This window comes from Cherax quadricarinatus, chromosome 83 (genome assembly GCF_038502225.1).
Source record: "Cherax quadricarinatus isolate ZL_2023a chromosome 83, ASM3850222v1, whole genome shotgun sequence".
Classification (NCBI taxonomy): Eukaryota; Metazoa; Arthropoda; class Malacostraca; order Decapoda; family Parastacidae; genus Cherax; species Cherax quadricarinatus.
Genome location: NC_091374.1, coordinates 1,560,041 through 1,582,224, shown reverse-complemented (window position 1 = coordinate 1,582,224; position 22,184 = coordinate 1,560,041). Strand labels below are relative to the sequence as shown.

The window sequence follows — 22,184 nt, the reverse complement described above, 5'->3', positions numbered from 1 at the left end:
ATCTAAACATAGCCATAATAAGAGGATATATTACTTGATATGTTCCTATGTGACAGACTTAGTTATATAAACATTAAGGGTTACTTGGAGGTTACCTGGAGGTTATTCCGGGGATCAACGCCCCCGCGGCCCGGTCCATGACCAGGCCTCCCGATGGATCAGGGCCTGATCAACTAGCCTGTTACTGCTGGCCGCACGCAGTCCAACGTACGAGCCACAGCCCGGCTGATCCGGCACTGACTTTAGTTATCTGTCCAGCTCTCTCTTGAAGGCAGCCAGGGGTTTATTGGCAATTCCCCTAATGCTTGATGGGAGGCTGTTAAACAGTTTTGGGCCCCGGACACTTATGGTGTTTTCCCTTAGTGTACCAATGGCGCCCCTACTTTTTATTGGGGGCATTTTGCATCGCCTGCCCAGTCTTTTACTTTCGTAGGGAGTGATTTCTGTGTGCAGATTTGGGACCATTCCTTCCAAGATTTTCCAAGTGTAGATTATGATATATATCTCCCTCCTGCGTTCCAACGAGTACAAGTCAAGTGCTTCCAAGCGTTCCCAGTAGTTAAGGTGCTTGACAGAACTTATACGTGCAGTAAAGGATCTCTGTACACTCTCTAGATCTGCGATTTCACCTGCTTTGAATGGAGATGTTAATGTACAGCAGTATTCTAGCCTAGAGAGAACAAGTGATTTGAAAAGGATCATCATGGGCTTGGCATCTCTTGTTTTGAAAGTTCTCATTATCCATCCTATCATTTTCTTTGCACGTGCGATCGTGGCACTGTTGTGATCCTTGAAAGTGAGATCCTCAGACATTACTACTCCCAGGTCCCTTACATTATTTTTCCGCTCTATTGTATGGCCGGAGTCAGTAGTATACTCTGTTCTAGTTATTATCTCCTCCAGTTTTCCATAACGGAGTAGTTGGAATTTGTCCTCACTGAACATCATATTGTTTACCGTTGCCCACTGGAAAACTTTGTTTATATCTTCTTGGAGGTTAACCGCGTCCTCAGCAGATGACAGCCTCATGCAGATCCTAGTATCATCCGCAAAGGATGATACGGTGCTGTGGTGTATATCTCTGTTTATGTCTGATATGAGGATAAGGAATAAGATGGGGGCGAGTACTGTGCCTTGTGGAACAGAACTCTTCACTATGGCAGCCTCCGATTTAACTCTGTTGACCACTACTCTTTGTGTTCGATTTGTTAGGAAGTTGAAGATCCATCTCCCCACTTTCCCCGTTATTCCTTTAGCACGTATTTTATGGGCTATTACGCCATGATCGCATTTGTCAAATACTTTTGCAAAGTCTGTGTATATTACATCTGCATTCTGATTTTCTTCCAGTGCATCCAAGGCCATATCATAGTGATCCAGTAGTTGTGAGAGGCAGGAGCGACCTGCCCTGAACCCATGTTGCCCTGGATTGTGCAGATTTTGGGAATCCAGGTGATTTGCAATCCTGCTTCTTAGCACTCTTTCAAAGATTTTTATGATGTGGGACGTCAGAGCTATTGGTCTATAGTTCTTAGCTAATGCTTTGCTGCCACCTTTATGGAGTGGGGCTATATCCGTTGTGGACATTATCGTCCTCTTGGCCCAGTTTCAGACAAGACCTAAATTGTAAAGGAAGTACTGTATTGCAAACTTAATTTATTTATGCAATATACAAAATGTAGTTTACATGTGATGAAATATTATTAAGAACAACAGAAAGCCACTAAACATGCTGTGGGGTATATTAAAGTGAAGTGCTGAATGACCCTTGTAGGTTTAGCGCTTCCTTTTTGATTATAAAAATAAAGTGAAGTGCGTACCGAATGTAAGTTTTGTTTGTGACAAAGCAACAGCTGTGTTTACCTTGGCCAGGATACAAGGATTACCCGCCCTGCTTGCCTGGAGGCACGTCAACACGGTACCATAACACGAGAGGTTGAGACCATGTTTGCCTGGCCCAGGACTGAGTTACGGGAGTAGGAAAACTATCGAATCCCTTCAGAGGTATATCAAAGTTGTCTTCTAGCTCAGTGCTACACCACTTATTGTCTTACTGACGAATAAAACCGATACAGAATTCCTGACGTGTGGAAATATCAAGGACCCCAAAATCACTGATTATTTTGGGTTATCCTGGTGGATAATTTATTGTAAATTACCATAAATAGTAACATACGTGTAAATTATTTACATGTATGTTAATATTTGTGATAATTTGTGTAGCTGTATTTGTATGTACCTGTACCTAACTTAATTATGTGTAGAAGTATTCCTGAGTGTCCTATACAGACCCAGAGATGCTTAACAATTTGCAAACAAGAGAAATTATTTAAAAACATTATCTCTCAGTCCACAAGCTCTGGCGAAGTGGCTAAAGTACTGCGTACTTTTATGCAGGGCGTGCGGGTTCGACTCCTGTTGTGTACGAAGATAATGTTTGTAGACCTGGGATGTAGAAAATAGCGATGGGAAACGTTTGTGGGATGTAATTTTAAATTCTTTTAAAAAAACGAAGAGGCAGTCATTGTGAGGGATTTTAATCTGAGACAAAATGATTGCAGTATTTTGAAAGGCGATCTGGAGTTTTATACCCTCCTTAAAAATAGTCCAGAATGTACAAGTTAAACACGTAACTATACTGTGTGTGTGTGTGTGTGTGAGAGAGAGAGAGAGAGAGAGAGTTATGAAATAATAATAAGTTCTAAAATATTTAACTGTAAACCTTTCTAGGGCCTAATTCTCGAGCTTGTCTGTGTGCACTTGTTCTTACATATATGTTTTTGCTTCGCCAGCAAAACTTAAAACATAGCAAAAATATATATATATAGTGGCCCCATCAATACAAATTGATGGGGCCACAAATATATATGTGATCCTACAATCATTCTCCAGTGATATTGGTGCAGATTTGAACGTTTCCTGATGCTGCTCAACCACTGCTGCCAGACGTGTTAGTAAGTAAGTAAGTTTATTCAGGTATACACAAATACAGTTACATAGAATTATCATACATAGCAGCATATGTGTAGAGAACCTAGGATAACCCCAAAAAGTCAGAGTGACTTATTTCCATTGGGGTCCTTTTATTTCCATTGTTGTAACATTTTTATTATACTTATTTGTAGTTGAATATAGTTTCTTTTATGTTACTGTAACCACCACTAATCAAAGCTTAATTTAAATAATAAAAAAATACAAATTTGCATAGAACGTTAGAAACTAACGTTGAAAATCCCGTAAGAAAATTAATGAAGTTAGATGAGGAGAGGCCAGTGTCCTGTGTCCTTGGTGTCCAGATCTATAAATATAAATAGCATGGACCAAAACAGAGAGCCTTACGAAAAAAAAAAATAATCTCAGAACCAGAAGACCTTAATGCTTGTTGGTTTGATTCGTGTTAAGCGTTAAACTCATGTGGACCATTCATTGCAAGACGTGGTGGATGTAGGCTTGATCCTCCGTCTGCTGAGCGCCAGACAGATGCGCTTCCTGTTTGTACTCGGTAGTATTCTGTATACAAATAACCCGCACATAATAGAAAGAGGCTTATGGCGACTTTTCTGTCCGATCTGGACTATTTACAAGTCACACTAACACAAGAAGGTGAGGAAGTCAGTACATATAACTAGGTATATAGATGACGGGGTAGATACGGGACAAGAGAGGAAGTAGAGTAGTGGTGGTAGATGTAATGCTAGTAGTGATGGTAGATGTAATGTTGGTAGTGGTAGATGTAATGCTGGTAGTGGTAGATGTAATGCTAGTAGTGATGGTAGATGTAATGTTGGTAGTGGTAGTAGTAGTGATGGTAGATGTAATATTGGTAGTGGTAGATGTAATGTTGGTAGTGGTAGTAGTACTGGTGGTAGATGTAATGTTGGTAGTGGTAGATGTAATGCTGGTAGTGGTAGTAGTAGTGGTGGTAGATGTAATGTTGGTAGTGGTAGTAGTAGTGGTGGTAGATGTAATGCTGGTAGTGGTAGTAGTAGTGGTGGTAGATGTAATGTTGGTAGTGGTAGTAGTAGTGGTGGTAGATGTAATGTTGGTAGTGGTAGTAGTAGTGGTGGTAGATGTAATGCTGGTAGTGGTAGTAGTAGTGGTGGTAGATGTAATGCTGGTAGTGGTAGTAGTAGTGGTGGTAGATGTAATGCTGGTAGTGGTAGTAGTAGTGGTGGTAGATGTAATGCTGGTAGTGGTAGTAGTAGTGGTGGTAGATGTAATGCTGGTAGTGGTAGTAGTACTGGTGGTAGATGTAATGTTGGTAGTGGTAGTAGTAGTGGTGGTAGATGTAATGCTGGTAGTGGTAGTAGTAGTGGTGGTAGATGTAATGCTGGTAGTGGTAGTAGTAGTAGTGGTGGTAGATGTAATGCTGGTAGTGGTAGTAGTAGTAGTGGTGGTGGTAGTAAGTTCCAGTCACGGCATTGTGCATATTTTGTTCTTCAGTATTTTATACAGTTAATTAACAAATAGGTACTGTATACCTGTTCATGATTGTGTTTTCATATATATATATATATATATATATATATATATATATATATATATATATATATATATATATATATATATATATATATATATATATATATATATATATACATATATATATATATATATATATATATATATATATATATATATATATATATATATATATATATATATATATATATATATATACATACATACATGTATATATATGTATGTATGTATATATATATACATACATACATACATATATATATATATATATATATATATATATATATATATATATATATATATATATATATACACACATACATATGAAGCTCTAAACCCGTAGGATTATACATCTCCTGTGGGGGGAATGGAACGCATTCAGGCTCAATTCAGGGAACTGGAACACAGATCCAATTCCCTAGATCAAGAGCCCCTCACCAACGTCAAGGACCCTCCCTTGAAAGGATAATTCTAAGTAACTTTCAAATCTGCATGTATATATATATATATATATATATATATATATATATATATATATATATATATATATATATATATATATATATATATATACATGAATGTAGAATGCAAAGAGTGTGTAACCTTTATTCGGCACATGTACACACCCTCATTAAAAGGCTATCTCCCCAACCAGCGAACCGGTTGCTAAGGGTCGGACGATGGGGTCCCATCGTCAGATCAGTACCTAGGTTCATCCAATGAGAAGGTGGATCTGGCAATTGTGGAGGTGGCTTGGTCACCACTCACGTTTCCACCCTTGTCATTTCCATTCTAGAGCTGGTTGAACACGGTTGTCTATTCTTTCTCCAGGCTGTGTCTTTGCCTCTTGATTTACCGTGTTGTACACATATATTTCCAATTGTATATAGTGTACATACTTGTACTTATAATCGCACTTGTTTGTTCTGCTCCTTGCTCCCCTTTACACCCAGGATAATAAACCTTTTTGCTCCTAGGTTGTAATATATATATATATATATATATATATATATATATATATATATATATATATATATATATATATATATATATATATATAATTCTAGAGGATCAACACAGGAGCAAAAACCAGTGGAGCGAGTAAATCATTGCAATTCATCCTCATATGTCATTCTGTTTATATGTTGGACGCTCTCTGCATGCAGAATCTACTTTTTTTTTTAGATTGCGCTGTGGTAAATTACATGTTTAATCACCAAAAAAAAGTTATCTGAAAACGACTAAGACACGTCTGGCAACGCGGTAACTGGGTAATTCTAAGTATATTATTATTATAATCAAGGGGGAGCACTAAACCCGTAGGATTATACATCGCCTGTCGGGGGGGGGGGGGTGTATGGCATTCAGGCTCAATTCAGGGAACTGGAACACAGATCTAATTCCCTAGATCAAGAGCCCCTCACCAACGTCAAGGAACCTCTCTTGAGGGGATAATTCTAAGTAACGTTCAAATCTGCACGTATGTCTCGTGGTGTGAGGCTAATTTGGTGTGAGGCCGGACCGGTCCAGGAGCCGCGAGATTTATAAATAGCAATAGAATCGCATGCATGATCCTGGTCTGTCGCTCTTAACCAACCTGGTTGTTTTATGGTAAGTTTTCTCATATTTGTGCTTCTCCCAAAAATATAATATACACAGCTTTAAGATTAGTGTTTTTCTTTATAACATTTCGCAGGGTGTTTAGTAAGAGCTTCTCATTATTCAGTAAACGAAAGATGGTTGTGGAAATCAGTCACTTTGACATTTTTCGTTTACCATGGGTAATTTACACTTTTTGGGTTATTATAGGTAATTTCCACATATATCACAATATATTGTGTAACTATTTGTGTACATGTGCAGTGTAGCGGCATCTTGGTGAGAAGGGAGAGATAGGAGACTAGATGTGGGTATTAAGGATGTGTGTAGGTTGAATGTCTTGTGGCTTTCACTTTGAATGTGTGTAGGTTGAGTATTGCGTTGTGAATCATGGTATGTATGTAGGTTGATATTGCGTTGTGACTCTCATAGCAGCTTTTATGGTCAAGGTCTGTTTACGTCTTACCAATTGCATCACACCCTGTCTTCCTCTATCATCTTGCTTCTTATTTTCGTTATTTATTATAGTTGTGAAGCTCACTTACCTACTTCAGATTCTCTCCTGCCTTGTTAAATAATGTTTATTTAGGTACAGGTACACATAGGTACAATTATCATACAGAGTAACAGGTGTAAATTACTTAGGATTACCCCTCCCCCTAGAGTCAGACAAGGTGACTTATTTCCATTGGGGTCCTTGTGTTAGTAAGTTTATTTACGCGCAGGTACACGTAAGCACAGTTATCATACATGATAACCCAAAAAGTCGAAGTGATTTATTTCCATTGATCTACTTTACCTAATTTTCATGTTTTTACAATAACGTTCCAGCAGAAAAATTGGCAGTAGAATTATAGATTAGTGGAGTAAGCCTCCAAGTGGTGTCAGTGAAGCGAATAATTTGATGGGTAGCTTTAAAAAAGATTAGAAAAATAAACGAGTGATGTGTGTGTGAGACTGAAATACTGTAGTGTCCTTCTCCCCCCCCCCCTTTTTTTTTTCTCTGAAGATTTTATTCGGATTATTAACGCGGAGGATTAGTAACTCATGATGTCCAGGAAAGCTAACCAGTGTTTGTTATTTCCATTTCGGGTCCCCCGCTCCTATTTTTCCCAAGATGCGATCCACAACATTCAGCAGAGGACAACACATATATAACATCGGATACACCATTCCCACGAGCCCTCTTAGGGCGGGGAAGGTGCCAGAGCTAGAGCTTGCTACCACCTGCAGCTCACCAGACTGCCCTTCCCACGATCCCCATCTCCATGGGGCGGGGAAGATGGCAGACCAGAGGCCTAGTTTCTCACTATGAGCCCCGTGAGGGCAGGGAATGGGGCTAGGCCTGGGGACAGTTGATCCCAGAAGATGAGGAGGTACTTGTACCTCCTCTCATGGCAGACATAGGTCTCAGACACTCCCAAAACAGGAAGACAAGGCCGGGTCACCATCTGGAAAAGACCCGGACCGGAAAAGTACCGGCGAATCAAGAACACATATATAGAAATTTGTCCAACGTTTTTAGCTGTTGTGGATTTGCACCCGAGTCTTTCAGTTGTGAACCGAAGGCGCTACCACTACTTGAGCCATTTCTATGGGGGCTTACCTTCGTGATATTGCAGATCTCTTTGTGCAAGGAATTAAAGCTACCCTCCCCTTAAGTAAGTTTAAGGTACAGGTACACAAAAGTGCAATTATCATACTTATTAGCAAATGTGTAAATTACTTAGGATAGCCCCCAAAAAGTCAGTAGCTTATTTCCAGTCAAACCTGATTGTACTCATTAATCAGGTGCTCTATGACCTTTATGGATTTAGTGCTATTCCAGTAGTAATAATAATTGATATTTTTATAGTTACCCATACCATAACTCACGTTTTCTGTCTGGAGTCCAATATTAGAGAAAACTCCGAGCTATTGGGTAAACTAATGTAAAAAGGGAGGTCCACACTAAGTACTGTAAATTAGTTTTTATTTAAGTTAGAGTTGGTGCTGCTGATACAACCATGTCACTGAAGTGCTGGTTATAAAATCGTCCTATTGTAAGCTCTGTGACTTATAAGTTACAGCGTTGGGCCTGCTATATACATGGACCACTGTTCGAGTCCCCGGCCATTCTTCTGTTTATAATTATGTAAATTCAACTTAATATAACTGATAAGTTAGCTAATAATTGTGGTGGTTTATGTTAACAGCGTGGCGTGAACACTGACAGCGGCAAGACCACTCTGGAAGCTGCTTTTGATGGCATCAGTCAGTAAGTGCTGAGATAAGATAAGCTTTGGTTCTTTCATCCACGTATTAGTAAATTTTGGTAATTATTCTCAGCAATCTCCATTCACTTATTTTTTGGTTTATTAGTGAAATTAGATAGTTACACAACAGTGTGTGTAACATTTTACGAAGCATTTTACGTAGCATTTTACGTAGCATTTTACGAAGAACTATATTCTTAATAATAATAATAATAATAATAATAATAATAATAATAATAATGATATATTAATAATTGATTATAGAATGGGGTCCACCTCTGGTGGGAGCCACAGCCTCGGAAAAGTGGATAAAAAGGCTTCAAGGAAGAATATTTGGATTTCTTCCTGAAGCCATTTGAATATTCCCCTACCACCCCATCTTTTCATTTTTTTTACCAATAGGTATATTTAGTTTCGAGTTAGATTAATTTAGATGTGTTATATATGGCGGATGCATTCCTTGGCATGAATAGAATCTATCTTTTGAAATTATGTTTTTTCCAGATTTCGAGTTGACAGCGGCATTGTTCATGATGAAATTGCAGAATGGTGAGTTTATTAGTAAATAAAATTATTATTATTATTATTATTAATTATTATGTATTTCTATATTATCTTGTATAATAATTATAAATTATTCAATACATAACCCGGAGTTAAAATATCTTGTTAACGTTGCTTCCATCCGAGGCTAAGTACAGCGTTCAACACTCTCATATACTCTTTTAAATACTCAGAACTCCACTGTATTCACCTTAAATTAGCAAAAATAATTTGTATTATATAAATCATAATGTTTATGACGTATAACAAGACGTCATAATAATATATAAAGATGATGAGATTAGCGGCACGAGGAAGCAGCGTCACTCAGGCTGCCAGTGAGTCACAAGTTGTAAACAAGGAAACTCTTGCTTCTCATCTCATTTATTTATTTATTTATTTATTTACAATTTGAGCATACATACATATCAAGGAGAGTAAACTACACGTATCGTTAAGAGTGTCATGCCGAGGTGTCCATGAGGAGATGGAAATGTACAGTTGGCGAAAAGACTCTGATGACGAATCATTTGATTAATGTTCGTAAGACATTTACAGGCAGTAATGACGTACTGGATTTATAGTTAATTGTTTTGCAGGGCATGAAGCTGTATGACCCCTGTGGGGTTTAGCGCTCAGGATTGACTAATGATACAGTACATAAAACAAGCCACATCTCCGGTAATATTTACCACATAAAAATCAAATTATGGCCATTATCAATGGACATGTTCCATTTGTTTTGAGGCGCCTTTTAAGGTACTGCAATGCACCAATCTTGTCAAGAAAATTACATTGGTCGTCTCATTGTCAAAAGGATGATGAGAAAACAATAACCAGCACAACAGTTTTTGTCCAGGATGGTACAAACATTGAAGAGTTGCCAGCCGTTGTTCAGATTATCAATGGAGAATTTACACTCTTTACCAATGGAAAAACTCAGGTTGGCAAGAGGTTGGAGGGACCCAGCCTGGAAATACCACAGGTTTCCAGGAATTTGTTCAAAAATATCAATTTTGAAGAACAAGAAGAAATGATCCTTGGTTTTATGAGATGCTCGAAGCTAGGAGATATATTTAAATTACTTGAAATCTGTCCTGAAACTGAGGTAACACCACTAGTTGCTTTGGCTGTAATTAAGAGAATATTTGAATTAGAAAATAATATAGAGTATCGGAATCATGGAATGAACTTGTATCCCGAAGAGTCCCCGTTTACTTTCACCCGAGGAGCGGTGATGAAACGACTTGTTGAAATTGTGTGTGGCAGCTCAGATCCTCAAATTTTAATTGACACTTTGAGAGTCATGGGCCGGGATACCTATCAAGGTGACAAACTCAAGTACCTGGAAGCTCTCTGTACAGAATGCATTGTCTTGATAACAGAAGGTAAAATGAAAATTAACCAGGTATGTGAGGCTACAAAGGCATTTTACAACTTGGGCAATATTGGTTTTAGATACGTGGAGCAAATTTGGGTTGGAATAACGGAAAAAACAGAGGAAATTCAGGAAAAGGAAATTAGTAACATCATGAGTGTTCTTCCACTAGTTACAAAGAGCCGTAAACACCTCTATAATGTTGCTGAGCGAAGAATGGGCAGTCTATGGTATAAACTTAAACCAGAAGATGTCATAAGAATATTGCACATCCTTGTACAGCTTAAGGTGACAAATAGTCGAATGCTACCTATGCTTTCAAGATGGACTAATTTAAATATCCATACTCTCACAGAAGGTAACCTTCGCTGGATTGTTTACTCTTTCACGAGCTTAAATTACACAAATCCAGATATTATAAAAGCACTCTCGCGATTTATGAAGGCTAAAAAAGTTAATATCAGTGATCAAAGTTTACTGGGTGTCATCATGGATTATTGTGTCAAGATGCGCATAAGATCCCCTGATATAATGAATAATGCTGGGGAATACTTTATAAAGAACTCGCAAAAGCTGACTGTGCAACAGATTAATAGCCTTGGCCGGTCATATGGATTGCTAAACTACGAGCCTCCAAATGCTTCAGCATTTTTCCTTGCCCTTGAAATGCAGCTATATGAAAAATTTGTGCAGTTTCCACCAGATATAATGATTGATTTACTTCTTTCATGTGTATACTTAAAAAGATACCCTCTTAATTTTGTGAAAAAAATTTTCAACCCATATTTTTTTGACAAAATACACTCATTAGATTCATCTGACATGAGGCTCGCTCGCACGAAGTTGAAAGTGCTTGATAAAGCTCTCTGTCTAGAAGCTCCAAATTATAATGGACCAATGCTTCCAAGGGATCATTCAGCTAAAAGCTTTTGGCATGATGCAAGGATAAAGAGGTGTGTAAATATGATTCATGTTCCCTTGGTTGAAATAGTTGGAACAGAAGAACGCATAACACCATATGCTGTACTGCCAAATTTCCCTGGTACAAAGTTGTACATTATAGATTGTATTATTGACATGTCAGGAAAACTCTCTCTCCGGTCTTTCAAATGGAGTAATAATAAATATGCCCTTTTGATTCATCCTCCTGAACACTATATTTTAAATGAAGAAATATTGGTTGGGCCACAGGCTATGCGCAGACGGCATCTAGCCTTGTGCGGCTTTAAGGTTGTAAGCCTTAGCTACCAAAAAATTATTAAACTTTGCATGTATCCAGAATTGCTGAAAGATTACATTGAAGCAACAATGAAAGAGGCTACATTATAGGTAACCTATTACAGAAAAGTGTACAGGCTAGAACATTACATTGTACAGTATTAACAAAAAAATCTTTTTATTTACAATAAGCTCTAAAAATGTTAAATTCTTTAATGAGTCCAGTTTAATGCTACTCTTACTCATTTACTTCTTGTCAAGGGAGGTTCCTTGATGCTGATGAGGGGCTCTTGATGCAAGGAATTGGACCTGTCCTCCTCTTCCTTGGATTGAGCCTGATTACTTCCTATTTTCCCAGGAGCTGTACAACTCCTATGGGTTTAGTGCTTCCACCTAAATATAATTATATAATACTGTCCACATTCATAAATCAGTTGAGATTTATTTTATCTCTGATACTTATACTATATGTAAACAAGCATCAGTAACCCAGAGAATTCATCACAAGTCAAGAAGTAACCCAGACGGCTGCATTAAATCTCAAGATTTATGGTATGTTACATCACTCCTGATTGTTTCACTTCCTGACAACTCTATGTCTGAAGAAATACTTCCTAACATCCTTGTGACTCATCTGAGTGTCAATTTCCAGTTATGACCCCTTGTTGCTGTGTCCCATCTCTGAAACATCCTGTCCCTATCCACCTTGTCAATTCCTCTCAGTATTTTATATGTCATTATCATGACCTTCTCTTGTCCTCCAGTGTTATTGAGTTGATTTCCCTTAACCTCTCCTCGTGGGACTACCCCTTAGCTCCGGGATTAGTCTTGTTGCAAACCTTAGCACTTTCTCTAATTTTTTGGTGTTCTTGACCAAGAGTGGGTTCCGTACTGGTTCTGCGTACTCCGATATGTTGCTGATGTACTTGGGGTACAAAGTCTTGAACAATTCCTTACCAAGGTGTCGAAATGGTATTCTCAGGTTTGTCAGGCGCCATATGCTGCAGCACTTATTTGGTTGATGTTCATTTCAGAAGATATGCTAAGTATTATACTCACCCCAAGATCCTTTTCCTTGAGTGAAGTTTGCAGTCTTTGGTCCTCTAGCCTGTACTCTGTCTTCTTTGACCTTCTCCAATCTTCATGACTTTGTACTTGGTGGGGTTAAACTCCAGGAGTCAGTTGCTGGATCAGGCTTGCAGCCTGTCCAGATTCCCTTGTAGTCCTACCTGATCCTCACTAATTGAATTCTTTGCATTAGCTTCACATCATCTGCAAACAGGGACACCTCTAAATCTGTCCCTTCTGTCATGTCATTCACATATACCAGAAATAGCACCAACCCTAGGACTGACCCTTGTGGAACCCCGCTCATCACAGGTGCCCTCTATGACACTTCATCACATACCATGACTTGTTTCCTTCCTGTACTCGCCTAATTGTGGTTGCAGGGGTAGAGTCATAGCACGTGCATGCATGCATATATACGAGTATGTGTGTGTGTATGGTAGTATGTGCATAAGGCATGCAAGTGCATGGTTGTGTGTATTGGTGTACGTATACACACTTATTTTCCAGTAGAGCTCCTTGGTGCCCCATCGTTAGTTTGCCATACAACTTTTATTTTTTTCCAGAAGTTATTACTCATACTACTATACCTCCTCTTGAATTTTATTCCAGCAGTCTACCTCTTTATTTGTGAGGGTTTTGTAATCTTGTGTTGGAACTTTTGTTTTTCTGAGTTTACAATGGCAGACTGTTCTATCAGTTGATAGTATAAAGACCTCTTCTTTTTTACAGTACTGTATATTTTATTTTCTTGTATCTTTTGTGATCGCAAATGGGATTACCCTGTGTTCTCTTATACACACAGTATTTTCTTTAATTGTATCTTATTCTTAAACACGAAAGGCCTAATGTAGGTATCCTCTCATTTCCTCAGCCGTGTAACAAAGACCAAGGCAGAACTTGAAGTTCTTAGATTTGCAGCCACTGTGTCTGCTGCTGCCCATCGAGTTGTGATGCGCAAGATTCGACCTGGCATGAAGGAATATCAATTAGAATCTATATTCCAACACCATTCTTATTACCATGGAGGATGCCGACACCAGGCTTATACTAACATTTGTGGCTCTGGTTGTAATGCTTCTGTGCTGCATTATGGACATGCTGGTGCACCCAATGCACGAACTGTGAGTTACAGTATCCAATCACATTTTTTTTTTTTTTTTTTGAGAGAGAAACTTTATAGTAAACAAACGTTTTAGCCTTTGACATAGATCTTCAAGTGCTATTACTGTTCTCCATATTTGACTCAAGGTATTATACATAAGAAAATACACCCTTCAGTGCCTTGATACTAGAGAAGAGATCTTGACTCAAGGAATAAAAACCACCCTCCACTTTTTTGGATCAGATTTGATTACCTTCCATTCCTCAGGTTCTCATCAATCCATACAAGTTTAGTGCTTCACTATGAATGTAATATAGTAATAGGAAAATACTGAACAATACCAGTATACAGGCACTCCTTACTTAACAACCGAGTTCTGTTCCTACAAGTAGGTTGTTAAGTGAATTGGGTTTGTGTCAGCTATCTTTAGATATTGTTTTAATGTCACCTTTGCACCATTTATAACATTTTTAGTATTTAAATGTTTATACTGTATAGTGCAGTAAGCAGAATAGAGGAAATCAGCTCTAATATACATTACTTAGGCTTGCATACTGTAAATACAGGTGATCATTTTTCTTTATTCTGAATAAAGAAAAGATCATCAGAGTCGTCATCAGAGTTATCAGGAGCTGTAGAGGGCCCGGGTAAAGGAGATGATCATGAGGCAATGGAAGGACTTGTAAGGGTCTAGGGTGTAGCTTTCCAGAAGAATCGGGCCGCGGGGGCGTTGACCCCCGGAACTCTCTCCAGGTAAACTCCAGGTATCGGCTGGCTAGCTGGCCTGTCTGTCTCGTAGAGAGAACCGCTCATAGACCTGATAGTCAACTAGACTTTCGAACAGGTATTACACATTGCAGAATCATCACGTCTTCTCAAGTGAAAAGATATAACTGTGGCCAAAATGTGTATTACTTGCCACAGTAATGCTTGTATCTACAAGCACAGTATAGCACTTTGACATTTTTTGGATTATCCTAGGTAATTTACACTATGTATGACAATTGTACTTACGTGTACCTGTGCTTCAACAAACTTACTTAGTCCTTGATTCTGTTCAAGGGACACCTGTCCTTCAGGTAATTGCTTGAATGACAGAACAGAATCAAGAACTAAGTTTTTTAGGCACAGGTACACGTAAGTACGTACAGTTAGCATACATAGTGTAAATTAACACGAAAGAGCCAGTGTTATATTGTGCTTGTAGATACAAGGCATGAGCATTATTGTGGCAAGTAATACACATTTTGGCCACAGTTATATCTTTCCACTTTCTCAGACATGATGATTCTGCATCATGTATAATACCTGTTCAGCTAGTTTAACCCGTAAACGGTCCAAACGTATACTGTATATATGTTTTTTCAACATTTGAAAGTATGTAAAAAAAGTAGATCTTCTTTTTGTTTTTTTACATTTGAAAATGTGTAAAAAAACTTTGGTCTACTTTTTTTTGTTATATTTGAAAATATGTAAAAAAAAAAGTAGATCTACTTTTGTAGCACTACACATGTGAACGTAAATCTGCTTGGACCGTTTACGGGTTAAGATCATTGGTCCGTATGTACATGTCTCATATGATTCTCAGATATGTTTTTAATTAGCCTAGTTGATTCCTGAATACTAGTCAATACATGCAGTTTTTACTTATGCTGCTATGTATAATAATTTAACTATTTATGTCTATGCATACCTGAATAAACTGACTGACTTGACTGAATGACTTACTGATTGGACTGACTGATCTACTGACTTGACAGACTGACTGTACTGACTTTGCTTACTGACTATACTCTTTTGACTTGCTAACTGGACTGAGTGACTTACTGACTTGACTAACTGTAGATAGTGAATACCAACCAACTGTGGGAACGAGACTGAGAATGAGAAAGGGTGATGTGAGATGAGATGCTCGATGCTGAAACGCGCTGCTGTTTCAACGACCAAAGTTCTTGTACAACATACAATACCGACTGTTGGAGAGCTGGTTGTAAGTCTGAGCGGTCGTTAACCCTTCAACTGTCCAAACGTAGATCTACGTTTGCACCGCTAGCGCTCTGAATTTAGATCTATGTTTCATTTTACATGCTTTCAAATGTAAAAAAAAAAAAAATAGATCTACGTTCGGAGCGCTAGCAGTGCAAACGTAGAGCTACGTTTGGACAGTTTAAGGATTAAATATGTAGGTCGTTAAGTGAGGAGTGGCTGTATTATATACAGCCTCTCCTCACTTAGCGACATACTTGCTTACCGACACCTCGGACTTATGATGGTATCTCTGACCAGTATTTATACCTAAATAATGTATATTTGAGCTGATTTCCTCTATTCTGTTTATTTCAGTATACAGTACACTACTGTATAAACACTTAAAAATATACCAAAAATGTTATAAATGGTGCAAAGGTGACAGTAAAACAATATCAAAGATGGTTGACACAAACCCACTACCATTATAATATGCTCCTCACTTAGCAACGAATTCATTTAACGACGTGGTCTTAGGAACGGAACTGCATCGTTAAGTGAGGAGAGGCTGTATATGTTTTATTTTTCACAGTAACACACAATGAACTACTTCCACTCTACATGTAGGATTAGTACAATATTATATTCACATATGAATATAATATTATATTCATATGGATTATTTATTGTTATATAGCTGCATACAGGAATTATCATTTTTACATGTGTTTTAATGTGTGGTACTCCCAGAAGATAGGCAGTAACAACAAAAAAGTCCTTTTGCAGTGAAATTGCAACATATTGATATTCCTCTCATGCAGGTATGGGAAGGGCCAAGCCACTTACGTTTAGTGTTTTATTGAAGGCCTATTTATAAGATAATAAACATGAAATCCTGTTGATATTTTAATATTAAACATTTTTATATACAGATTACTGATGGAGATATATGCCTTTTTGACATGGGAGCTGAATATTACTGTTACACAAGTGATATCACTTGTTCCTTCCCTGCAAATGGAAAGTTTACTGAAGATCAGAAGGCAATCTATAATGCTGTCTTGAGTGCCTCCCGTGCTGTAATGAAGGCAGTACGACCAGGAGTATCATGGGTAGAAATGCATCGACTTGCAAACCGAACCATGCTTGCAAAGCTAAAGGAAGCTGGGATTGTGAAAGGTGACCTGGATGAGATGATGGAGGTTAGTAAATGTAATTGTTGAACTTACTTAATGTATATAAAATATTTTAGAGTATCTGCACATCTAATTTGAAATTTTTAATGCAGTGGAGAGGGAAGTAAGTCTGTAGTCAAGTACAGTATTAAGCAGCTTTGAGCAATAGTACTGGTCAGAATTGTTTAATACTCTTGAAACTATTTTGTTTTCCTCATCTGGCTCATTCCATGTAGATTACAGTAGCATCTTATATTTGTACAGCTCATATCTGTGTTTTTATCAAATAATTTCCCTTGTCTCTGGTATATACGTTTCACACTATAATTCACTACACCCTATCAAGTCCTCGTTTTTTTATTATGCCATTATTAGTGATGGGTCAATGCCAAAACTTTGTTCCATTACCCCTATGTACACAATTTTAGGCTGATGCTGATAACATCAAAATTATCCAATACCTGGCGATGCACAAATTAATACTTTGGCACACCCTTTGCCATAATGAGGGTTCAGACCTTATATAATCTCACTTAGTATTCTCAATTCTGGGACTAAATTGATTGCAAAACTTTAGACTTTTTCTAGTTTATATACTCATGTAATTAGGCAATTATAAAACTGAGTCTTTTAAAGTTTTGGTACATGATTAGGTATGGGTTCCATGCTAGGACCTCTGTGAATGGCCTGATATACATTATGTATTTTATCATGAAGGAATCTTTATTGAGGCCTTTGAAGGCTGTTCAGTGGTATGCTGATCTTGCCTGACAGAATATATATACAGTGGATCCCCGCTTTACGATCACCCAGTGCGACCAATTATGTAAGTGTATTTATGTAAGTGCGTTTGTACGTGTATGGCACCTGAACATACTTCTGGAATGAAATAATATCGTAAACCGGAGGTCCACTGTACTACTACTAATAATAATCTTTTTTTCTAGCTGACATCAGTGACATACATTATAGAAAGTCCCTTGTTATGCAGAGGATTTGGGACAAATTAAATTAATTTTGTGACCCACACCAGTTGGCTAACACCCAGGTACCTATTTTCTGCCAGGTGAACAGGGACAGGAAGGTGTCTTGAGAAAACATGCCCCAATGTTTTTGTCCATACCAGGGATCAAACCATGGACCTCAGCATGTGAGCCGAGTGTGCTACAGTAGTAAACAATTAGTTAACATACACAAGTTAATATGATTTCTATAAACAGTTATAAATACAGTGGACCCCCGACTTACGATATAAATTCGTTCCAGAAGGCTGTTCGGGTGCCGTTACCGGACGAATTTGCTCCCATAAGGAATATTGTAAATTAGATTAGTCCATTTCAGACCCCCAAAAATACGTTATAAAAGCACTTAAAAATACACTTACATAATTGTTCGAATTGGGAGCTGTTCGTAAGTCGGGGGTCCACTGTATAAGTGCTTGTCTCTCAGATATTTACAGGTACATGTATATGTATACTGCTAATACACATATAGAATGCATTTCAGATTTTGATGAAACTTTGCTCATAATTTGTTATTTTTCTTCCCTTTTATCCCCCAACCTAAAGAGTGAGAGCCATATTGTCATCACCCCCTTTTTTTTTTTTTTGACATTACATTGTCATCTGTGGTCACCCATTCTGCGGGGTCTATCATAAGACGCAAGGGGGATCCTGAATTATTGTGTTGCTTTTTGATATGACTTGATACATTAAAAACCAACAATAGTTGTATAGTACCTTCAAACAGTAATATGTCTTCAATGGTATAAAAAGAGCAAAATAAAGTTTAAGATGCTTGTCAGAGAAAAGGCAAGAAAGCAGCACAAGAGCCTGCCAGTCAGAACAAGGCAAACAAGGTTACGAATTTCAAGTTGTGGCTTGTAAATGAAACTCATAAGGTCTGTGAATATAACAACTGCTTTATGAATGCAGTGCAATATATACATCAGGTAAAACAGTTTCGTAACAGAGAAAATGCAGAGTAATCAGAAACATTTTTTTAACGTATCCAGGAAACTACAGCATTAGATAATTTTTGCTGCAGTGGCCTAAAGTCCTTCAAAATTTATATTAACTTGGGAAACACGGGACTATAATTGTGTATTAAGTAAATTTTAAACAGTTACAGTCTAATCATTAATTTTATTGCCAGTTTTAGCACTTTTACTTTTATTACAGGAAAATCTTGGAGCAGTGTTTCAACCTCATGGTTTGGGTCATCTTCTTGGATTAGATGTACATGATGTTGGAGGCTATCTTGAAAATACTCCTACTCGACCTCAGGAACCAGGTTTCCGGTCTCTTCGTACAGCTAGAGTGTTGGAGGAAAATATGGTTCTCACCATTGAACCTGGATGTTACTTCATTGATCATGTAAGAATTTATTGTAATTAGTATTGTTCAGTATGCTGTCTTTCGTGCTTGTAAATATAATTACTAATTTATAAATTGCTTTTATTCATGAAAATGCAGTAAATACAGGTTTTGTATTCATGAAGATGCAGTAAATCCAGATTTTGCATTTATGAAGATGCATTAAACCAGTTAGTCATATAGCTATGAAATTTTGATGTAAAGAAATCTCCTTGCCATTTACAACAAAGAGAATGCTGAGAGCTCAACTTTCATGGGACTACCATCTCCCAAACACAGTCCAAGGAATTTTCTCACAATGTATTATTTTAATGGGGAATCATTAAACCTGTATGCATCATACAGCACCTGGGAAATAATAATTAGGTGTAAGTCAAGAAAGGGAGGGTAGCTCCAATTCCAAGGATCGAGTCCTTCACCATGTAAAGGTAACCCCAGTGTGGTTGGGGATTACTTTGCAGGCTATTATTATATTAAAAATATGCATTAAACTCACATGGGTTTTACAGCATTGAGGTGGGGAAAGGGGAGGTGTGCAGAGGTTGGAATTAGTGAAAGTGGATGATTAGTGTAGGTTCAAATTTAAGTCAAAGTTAGTGCAGTAGGTTAGTTTCCATTTAAGAGTGAATGTGTCAGGGCTTGTAAATTTTTTTTTTTTCAACAAACCGGCCGTATCCCACCAAGGCAGGGTGGCCCAAAAAGAAAAATGAAAGTTTCTCTTTAAATTTAGTAATTTATATAGAAGGGGTTACTAGCCCCTTGCTCCCGGCATTTTAGTCGCCTCTTACGACACGCATGGCTTACGGAGGAAGAATTCTATTCCACTTCCCCATGGAGAAGGGCTTGTAAATGTCGGAAGTAAATTCTGCATGCTGTCTCACGGGTAGGACGCTATATTCATAAAGTTAACTTAAGTCATCCAGCAGTCCTTACAAATCAGTGCCATGCAACCTTCAATATGGTATCTGAGTGTGAGTCGTGTATCTGATCACAATGATAAGCATGGTTTCTCATGCTTTTAGAGATATTTACAAGAAATATTTAGAAATAATACTTGCCAATATGTTCATCATAATATCAAGTGGTGTCATTTACACATTTTCCCTCCTTTCATCTATTTATAATTTCTTCTTAACCTTTTGTCCTCTCCCTCTCTTCTTGCCTTAGAGAAGGGGAGTTATATATAATTTCTTGTTGATTATTCAGTTTGTTTCAGATCTTTTATACACAACTTATACTTTTCTCATCTTTCAAGATAGGCATTATAGGTCTAAAGAAAACCCCTAAAGTACCTTGAGGGGTTTTGTTGATGCTAATGATAGGCTGTTGATCCATGGAATTGGGCTTGTCATCCCATTCTTTGGATCGACACTGATTGTCTCCCATTCCCTAGGGAATGGGACAATCAGTGCTTTTCCCTTATTAAGTCAGAATATTATTATTATAATCCAGGGGGAAGCACGAAACCCATAGGATTATACAGCGCCTGTGGGGGGATGTGGAAGGCATCCAGGTTTAATTCAGGGAACTGGAGCACAGATTCAATTCCCTATTATTATTATTATAATCAAGGGGGAAGCGCTAAACCCGGAGGATTATACAGCGCCTGGGGGGGGATGTGGAAGGCATTCAGGCTTAATTCGGGGAACTGGAGCACTCCAATTCCCTAGATCAAGAGCCTCTCACCAACATCAAGGAACCTTCCTTGAGGGGATAAGTCAGAATAAAAAATGGTTTTAGGAGAGAGAGAAGGTGGGGGGGGGGGATCACTCTTTTAAAGTCCAAGATACTTTAATCCCCAAAAAAAACTCAACAGAGGTTCCTTGACACTGGTGAGGGGCTCTTGATCTAGGGAATTGGATCTGTGCTCCAGTTCCTTGAATTAAGCCTGAATACCTTCCATCCCCCCCCCCCATGGGTGCTGTATAATCCTACAGGTTTAGCGCTTCCCCATGATTATAATAATAATTTAATCCCAAAATTACATTCATGCAGGGGTGATAAACGTATTTCAATGATTAAAGCTGTATGACCACTATAAATATTTAACTCTCTGCACATGCGTATAAAAAATCTCAAAACCAGAGGTATATCACAGGTATATATTCATTACGAGATACAAACCTTTCAGTGTATGTATGTATATTCCTCAAGGGAGGTTCCTTTATACCAGTTAGTTAAGGACTCTCAATTTGTAGAATTGGGCCTGACCCCTCCCTCCTTGGACCAGAGATGATTTGCTCCAATTCCTTCCTGAGGCTGTATGATCCCTATGGGTTAGTGCTTCCCCACAGCAATAGCAATGCCTCTCCTCAACAATGGAGTTCTGTTCCTAAGACCATGTCGTTAAACAAATTCATTGCTAAATGAGGAGCATATTATAATGGTAGTGAATTTGTGTCAACCATCCTTGACATTGTTTTTTTGTCACCTTTGCACCATTTATAACATTTCTGGTATATTTTTAAATGTACTGTATACTGAAATAAACAGAATAGAGAAAATCAGCTCTAATATACATTATATAGGTATGAATACTAGTCAGAGCCGGTCATAAGTCCGAGGCGTCAGTAAATGAATATGTCGCTAAGTGAGGAGAGGCTGTAATATGTATAAACCATCCCACAAAAAATAGTTTGCTCTCAGAGAGGGATGTGACCTAGACTGTTTTTTTTAGGTCCATAATGGTAGGTTTTAGATTGTAATAAAGTTGGTAGAATTACCGACAATATGTAAAGTAAAAGGACACAAGTGCGAAACGTTGCCACAATAAATGTCACATTAGTTGCACTTGTGTCCTTTTACTTTACAGGTTTTAGATTATTATACCTGTATTCATGGGAAGTGCTAAACCTATAGAAGTTATACAGTGCTTGGAGAAATAGGAAGTAATTAGGTTTGGTCCAATTATTATAATCATAACTAAGTGCTAAACCCACAATGGTCATACAGCACTGCAGGGCAGGGTGTGCTAAAAGTTTAATATGCTTGAACATTGACTAGGGAAGGTGGAAAGTA

The 22,184-nt window shown here is 37.9% G+C and overlaps 2 protein-coding genes across 2 annotated transcripts in view; both read left to right on the top strand.

Moving 5' to 3' along the window:
• Window positions 1–22,184, top strand: part of Dip-C (dipeptidase C) — a 253,805-nt gene that overhangs the window by 227,611 nt on the left and 4,010 nt on the right. The window contains exons 5-9 of the mRNA XM_070102668.1: window positions 8,277–8,338; window positions 8,841–8,885; window positions 13,418–13,667; window positions 16,549–16,818; window positions 18,972–19,166. Of these exons, the coding sequence (XP_069958769.1) occupies window positions 8,277–8,338; window positions 8,841–8,885; window positions 13,418–13,667; window positions 16,549–16,818; window positions 18,972–19,166 (822 nt within the window). The remainder of the gene's footprint in view (window positions 1–8,276; window positions 8,339–8,840; window positions 8,886–13,417; window positions 13,668–16,548; window positions 16,819–18,971; window positions 19,167–22,184) is intronic.
• LOC128702174 (FAST kinase domain-containing protein 3, mitochondrial) lies at window positions 9,224–11,924 on the top strand. Its single transcript, XM_053796263.2, has one exon. The coding sequence runs from the start codon at window positions 9,589–9,591 to the stop codon at window positions 11,584–11,586; it is 1,998 nt and encodes a 665-aa protein (XP_053652238.2). The 5' UTR covers window positions 9,224–9,588; the 3' UTR covers window positions 11,587–11,924.